At 41.6% G+C, this 7,500-nt stretch overlaps 1 protein-coding gene across 2 annotated transcripts in view; it reads right to left on the bottom strand.

The window, feature by feature from the left end:
• The window catches only part of plcb1l (phospholipase C beta 1-like), a 233,917-nt gene that overhangs the window by 38,275 nt on the left and 188,142 nt on the right, over positions 1-7,500 (bottom strand). For both annotated transcript variants that reach the window (XM_077245642.1, XM_077245643.1), the window contains exons 21-24: positions 2,197-2,361; positions 2,033-2,132; positions 1,841-1,945; positions 1,607-1,716 (exon numbers count right to left, since the gene is read on the bottom strand). In XM_077245642.1, the coding sequence (XP_077101757.1) occupies positions 1,607-1,716; positions 1,841-1,945; positions 2,033-2,132; positions 2,197-2,361 (480 nt within the window). The remainder of the gene's footprint in view (positions 1-1,606; positions 1,717-1,840; positions 1,946-2,032; positions 2,133-2,196; positions 2,362-7,500) is intronic.

Genomic DNA, 7,500 nt, shown 5'->3' with positions numbered 1-7,500 from the left:
CTACATAAGCCTGACGACTCTAACATAAGAGGAGGCCTCTGGGAAGGGTATGCATAGCCTATCTACATATGGGAACTACAGGGCCCTAATTTCACCATCCTATAAAACCCTAACTAACACCCCATAATACTTTCTAACAGGGAACAGTGGTCTAATGTTCAACCTTACTAAAAACTCTCATAAAGGGAGGAGACCTACAGAGCTCAACCTTCTGCGCGTAGAGCGATGGCCTAAACGACATAAAAAAATGGAGACCTATCACCATAAAGAGTTTGAAAGAGCGCACTTACTACCGAACCCGACGCCAGACCCACAGAAGGGTTCCATGTTGAAGGAATAACTCATCATAGGTCCAGCCTCAGGGCTGACGCAAGAAGTGGTTAGGGTGAGGAAGCGCAGATTCAGACTGCAGTGTTAAGTGGTCCAAATCTTTCAGCAGATGCCATTGTGTGCAAGGCATCACCAGCCAGACCCGCCGCCTATGCCCTCCAATTTAAGCTCGACTTTCTTTTTTTTGGCTTAAAAGGCAGGGCCGGAGCACTTAATGTCGTTGCCTCTCCAGCCGCGAGATAGTTCGCGAACATCTTGTCAATTGGGGCATCGACACATACCCGTGTTTGTGCATCCCCTAAACATCAGCGTAGTTCGTTCTTCCGTGCCTTTTCGTTCTCATTGTGTAGATCGGGCAGGAATGGAAGGCTCACGAGAGCTGGAGCTTTATGGCTGGAAAGAAACCGTTTGTCAAGTCTGCCACGAGCGATATCTTCCCTCACGCGCTCCTACGGCAGCAAAGCGTCGCTGAGCGTGTTCCATAACACTCGGGTTGTACAACCTCTTCACCCTCATCAACATCTCCTGCTCTCTTGGGCTGGTTGTTTTTATATCCTGCAGCTCACTCTCGCGAGCCTCCGAGGGGCGTGAGAGATTAACAATTTTCTCAAACTCCTCAGCGAGCTCCCTCTGAAACCTCACGATTCTAGTCTCTGCTCTGCCTCAGCGCGAGCGTGACCCAAACCGCCTGGCACAGATGCCTGTCCCTCCTCCCTCAAGAAGAGGACAGACGAGAGGGGAGTTTTCTCAGGGGGAAACTCATAGTTGGCACAAGCAGATCCCTCAGGAACTGATTGTGCGTGCTCTGAGCACAAACAATAAACACACAAGTTGTGTGTCACCAGGTGTCAAATATCTTAGACACGGATCCACACACTTCCTGAAGCGTTTTCACAAGCCATGATTACCTTTTTGAAGTTTTCACGTTGAAGCATTCAAACAAAACAGTCCGTGAAGATGAAAAGTTGTTGACATGTTCTCTAGGCATCCCTTATACTTCCGGGTCACACTAGTAGTGACAACCATAGGCTGTCGCCGGCCAATAGGATTGCCGTGATCAGATAAGCGTTTCAGACACCGGTTCATGCGGAGGTGTTCCCCCCAAAGCATCATCGACGCAATGCAAGTTCCCTTTCAAAAGGGAAGTGCAACCTCAAGCAGGCCACGTTAGTGTTATGCAACTCATTAACATTAGCTTTATATTAATAGTCTTTGTAAACTGAATTCAGTGGAGTTTGCTGGCATTGTACAGTTAAACGCACCTGAAGTCACTCACCTGCTCTCCGTCGGCCTGCTCCTCCTCCTGTGTCAGAGCCGCCAGCTGATTGGCTCTCTGCTCCATCAGACTAACATACAGGATGGGATTGGACAGAGCCTCGATCACATCTGACACCACAAACACAGTCAGGACATGAACTCTAAAGTCTTTCAGAAGAACTCATGAGCAGATATGAGTCCTAACCTACAAAAATGAAATGCTACAAACAACCTGTTTATTTGGCTCTTGTACCTGCGAAGGTGTCTGGGACATAATCCTTGACCTCAGTGTAGACGAACACAGATGACAGCGTCAGCGCTTGGTTCTTCTCGTTCCTCAGACTGATGTAATGATATCCTGCAGCAGAGAGATGAACTCTTTACCCATTACCCACTGCGCACTGCAATGCCGGTTCACATCGAGAGAAACGAAACAGATACTTGCCAGGTCGGATGGCACACACTGGGATGATGCGATGGCCTATACATCTCCCATTGTCTTCGTACACAGCTATTCTCAGTGACGCGAGTGTGGGAAGGACCACCTGAAACAAACGGCTCATCAAAATCTGACTGTTTCATGATGATTTAGTGTTTGTTCACACATACTCTTTTGAAGACCATCGGCTCTTCATCCCACACTGGATTAACGGCATTGCTTTGGGACGTCTTGGTCTTGAACGCTTTCCGTTTGGTGTCCACCGGCAGGCCATACATTTCCACCTCCACGTAAACACCGACTCTCTTATCAGACAGGAACTGAGCGGAGATGATCTGTTAAAGACACAGGAACCTTATCAACACTGTGAGGAAGATCCCAGACATTCACTCTCAATCTGATGGATTCGGCAGAAAAACATGATGCACTGAAATGAACATTGTGCAAATGTGCTGGATTTAAACGAGTCTTTCGTTTAGGCCAGTGTTCTACAGTAATACTGTATATGCAGAAATTACAGCAGACACCCTCTATAGGTGTGCTCTTTCAATAATAGAGACTCGAACAAGTTTTAAAAACATTTGTCAAGTACACTGACTACTGTATAGAAAAAAATACAGATAACGAAAAACACTGTTATTAAAGTTTCCAGGCTGAGTACCTCCTAGTGCAAGCTTAAAGACTCCAGATTCTAGTTATCCTAGTTAATATCATATTCTTATTGCTGTTCAATATTCCTACAGTTCAGATTAATGAACTTAAGATGTAGAGATGGCTTAGGATTTAGGGCTGAACCTGGGATGACAGATGGGTAATTAAGGAAAATATTGATTGTTTTAAGGTATTTAAAATGGATAGAAATTATTATAATTTTGAGCAATTTAAATCTAAAAGAATTGAGGTAAGAGATTAGATAAAAGAAGCTAAGAAACCCTTTTTAACGACAAGGTGAACTGAAGCAGGACATTCAAAAATGATGGAGAGTTTTGAATGATTTAGGGTATAGGAGAAAGACCAGGTCAAAGGCTCTATAATAGGACTCAATGTAGATGGAAGACTGATGTCTGGTCAGAAGAAGGAAGCAGACTACTGAAAACTGGTAAACGAGTTTCCAGCACAAACTGGGATCTTTAATGATAATTAGTCAAGGAGTATAATGCAAAATGTGGTGTTATTCCGGGGGGTTTTTCGTTTACTAAAGTAAAGGAGAGTAATGCTTTTAAGAAGTTAAGGGAACTCAAAATTAGTACAGCGACAGTGTTTGATAATATTCCAGCGTAGTAAATTAAGGATTCAGCTAAAGTTATTACCCCTAATGGTTACTCATATTATAAATCTCTCAGTTACACAAGGAAAGGTTCCCAAGGAGTCAGAAAAAGCAAGAGTTATTCCTATTTTTAAGAATGCTAGTAGGGTAGAGTGTAATAATTGGAGGCCGATTTCATTCCTGATTGCATTATCAAAAGTGCTGGAAAAGATTTTATATGATCAGGTTGAAGATTATATCTCTAATTTTAATATATTGTATGAGTTTCAGTCCGGTTTTAGGAGGATACACTCTACAGAGACAACAATATTGTTTTTAATATATCATATAAGAAATGGATAAATGTATTGTGCATTTAGTAAAATTTAGTATTTAGCATTTAGTAAATTTAGCATTTAGTAAAAGTAAAAGCAATGGGGTTTAGTAAGTCCTGTGACTGGATCAAGTCTTACCTTGTAAACAGGTGTCAAATAGTGGATTTAAATGGGGTGTTTTCTGATTGTTTGCCAATTTCAGGCAGACTTCTGCAGGGGAGTGTTTTAGGCCAATTATTTTTTTGGTTCTAATGAACTTTTTTTTATATGCAGATAATGCAGCAATAATTGTTTCACTTATAGGAAAGAAATTTTGAAACTGAGTTAATTAGAGAGATAGATAGAAAGGTATTCAAATGGTTTATTAATAATAAGCTTTCTTTACACTTGGGAAAAACTAAATCTATATTATTTGGTCCGGCTGCTAAATTGAAGAAAAGCACCAGATTAGAGGTAAAGGTTGAATATATGACCGTTAATCCTAAACAGGAAGTAAAGTAACTGGGATGTGTATTAGATAATAAATTGACAGGAGAAAATATGGCTGTTTTAGTTAATTCATTCATGTTAGCTGGAGCATTAGTGCAGGCACACTATGATTATGCTGCAACATTTTGGTTTAGTTGTAGTACAAAACGACCCAAAAGTAAATTGCAGACTGCTCAAAATAAGTAATGCAGGGTTATATTGAAAGCACATTCACAGTTGCTTCTAAACGACAACCATTTTAAAGAACTTGTTTTTTTACCAAGTTTTTGGCGTTTAAAATAATAAAGGAAAGAGTTACAAGGTACCTGAAAGACTATTATGTTCTTGTGGAAGATGTGCATGGTCTTTCCACAAGGGGGAGCAGCACTGATATTTATCTTTGTAGATTTAAGAGTTTAATGGGGATGGATTCCTTTTTATACACACTAGTGCTATAGCCTGGGATGATTTACCTTCTTGTATAAAGCAGATAAAAGTTGAAAGAGTTTTTAGAAAGGAAATTAAAAATGGCTTCTATATCATTAATTTAAAAGGTGATGTATTATGAGATGTTGAACTTGATCGTGATTTCTCTCCATTTATGATCTGTTCTTCTATTTTGTAAACAGAGGAACACAATGGAAATAAGCCTTTGGCTTTTTGGGTATATAATTCTCGACAGTTTTGAAATGTTGTATGATCAATTCCTTGTACAATGTTTTTAAAATCTTGTCAAATCAATCAATCAATCAATCAATCAATAAATCAATCAAATAAAATAAATAAATCAATCAAAGTTTTGTAAATCGATTTTAGACAGGTTATTTTGCAAACCATTTCGCAATTTAATTTAACCCAGCAAGCAATTTTGTGTTTAAAAGACATATAATAGCGTACCTAACACAGCCTGACGTCGAGGCTAAACCAAGACAAAATTTGGTCTGTCAGTGAAAATTTAATAGACGTCTAAACCAAGAATAGACTAATAGAACATGCCAAAAAAATGAAACCAAACACCTTGTTATCACTGTTCACTTTGCTTACATGATGGAATATCATGCATCTCGTAAGTCGTTTTTCCCCCCAAAAAACAATATGTAACCAAATTCAAGGTTATTTTGGCGTAAGTGAGTAAGTTTGTTACTCATAGCTGGGCTATATCGGGTCTATAGTTAACCTACTCATTGTTGGACTATATCGGGTCTATAGTTAACCTACTCATAGCTGGATTATATTAGGTCTATAGTTAACCTACTCATAGCCGGACTATATCGGGTCTATAGTTAACCTACTCATAGCTGGATTATATTAGGTCTATAGTTAACCTACTCATAGCCGGACTATATCAGGTCTATAGTTAACCTACTCATAGCCAGACAATATCAGGTCTTTAGTTAACCTACTCATAGCCAGACTATATCAGGTCTATAGTTAACCTACTCATAGCCAGACTATATCGGGTCTTTAGTTAACCTACTCATAGCCAGACTATATCAGGTCTATAGTTAACCTACTCATAGCCAGACTATATCGGGTCTATAGTTAACCTACTCATAGCCAGACTATATCGGGTCTATAGTTAACCTACTCATAGCCAGACTATATCGGGTCTATATTTAACCTACTCATAGCCAGACTATATCCGGTCTATAGTTAGCCTACTCATAGCCAGACTATATTGGGTCTATAGTTAACCTACTCATAGCCAGACTATATCGAGTCTATAGTTAACCTACTCATAGCCAGACTATATCGGGTCTATAGTTAACCTACTCATAGCTTGAGAAGTGGCCCCTCTCTCTCTGAGGAGGTGCTTTAGGCCCTTCGCTCCCTGAGCTCTGATGATCGTCGAGCTAGCTCTCCTAAATATGTGTCAGGCTTCCTCTCCTTCGAGAGTCATCCTGCTGAGGCTTCCATGCAAACGGCATTCCAGGTGGAGCTTGAGAAGTGGCCCCTCCCTTTCTGAGGAGGTGCTTCAGGCTCTTCGCTCCTGGGGCTTTAGTGGTAGTCGAATTAGCTCTCCTAACTAGGTGTCAGGCCTCCTCTCCTTTCAGGGTCATCCTGCTGAGGCCTACATATATTCAGTTAGGCTGTGTTATCTGTTTATAGCATGTATCAGGCCTCCTCTCCTTCGAGAGTCATCCTGCTGAGGCTTCCATGCAAACAGCATTCCGGGTGGAGCCTGAGAAGTGACCCCTGTCTCTCTGAGGAGGTGCTTTCGGCCCTTCGCTCCCTGAGCTCCGATGATCGTCGAGCTAGCTCTCCTAAAATATGTGTCAGGCCTCCTCTCCTTTGAGTCATCCAGCTGAGGCCTCCATATATACAGTTGGCTGTGTTGATCTGTTCTATAGCATGTGTCAGGCCTCCTCTCCTTCGAGAGTCATTCTGCTGAGGCCTCCATGCAAACAAGCTTTCAGGTAGTAGGAAAAGGGGCATCTCACTAACAGAGAGTTGTTTAGGCCCCTCACTGCCTGAGTTCTGCATCATGAACTTTATTCACCCTATGAGGAAAACTCTAGACCACAGTGGTGTAAGTGTGGCAGGCCTCCTCTAATCTCAGAGTCATCCTGCTGAGGCCTCCACTTCCCATAGCAACGTGAAGGAGGTATCATCTCTGGCTAGAGACTGTGGTTGAGTAATGTAAACCCAAACAGGTTGTTGGCTTCAGCGTTAAGCATGATAGCCTCCCTGGTGTGGGGGTTGACAATAGGATTGACGTGATTCTACAGTGTTTCAGTCATCAGTCACGCTGAGGCGTTCCCCATAGCGCTTAACGCAGTGTCTCGTTCCCTGTTCTCAGGGAACATAGGTTACAGTCGTAACCTGAGACGTTTTTCAAACTCCCTGAAAACTGCAGTTGTCAAGCTCCTCCTGATAAAGAGCAATCTGGATAAGACCATATTAAACAACTATAGACCGATCTCAAATCTTCCTTCCATAGGCAAGATCATTGAAAAAGTTGTTTTCAATCAGCTGAACAAATTCTTAAGCTCGAATGGATACTTTGACAATTTTCAATCTGATTTCCGACCGCACCACAGTACAGAGACCGCGCTCATAAAAATAATAAATGATATTCGCTTAAATACTGATACAGGCAAATTATCAGTGCTGGTACTACTCGACCTCAGTGCTGCATTTGACACTGTCGATCACAACATACTTCTTGACAGGCTGGAAAACTGGGTCGGGCTTTACGGGATAGTCCTAAAATGGTTCAGGTCATACTTAGGAGGGAGAGTTTATTATGTGAGTATTGGAGACCATAAGTCTGAGTGGACATCCATGACATGCGGAGTCCCTCAAGGCTCAATTCCAGCACCAATCCTATTCAACCTGTACATGCTCCAAATGAGCCAAATAATGAGAAAGAACCAAAACGCTTACCATAGCTATGCAGACAACACACAGCTCTACTTATCCCT

This window comes from Siphateles boraxobius, unplaced genomic scaffold (assembly GCF_051911475.1).
Source record: "Siphateles boraxobius isolate OS27281-9 unplaced genomic scaffold, OSU_SipBor_1 274, whole genome shotgun sequence".
Taxonomy (NCBI): domain Eukaryota; kingdom Metazoa; phylum Chordata; class Actinopteri; order Cypriniformes; family Leuciscidae; genus Siphateles; species Siphateles boraxobius.
This window is presented reverse-complemented; position numbering and strand designations above follow the sequence as displayed.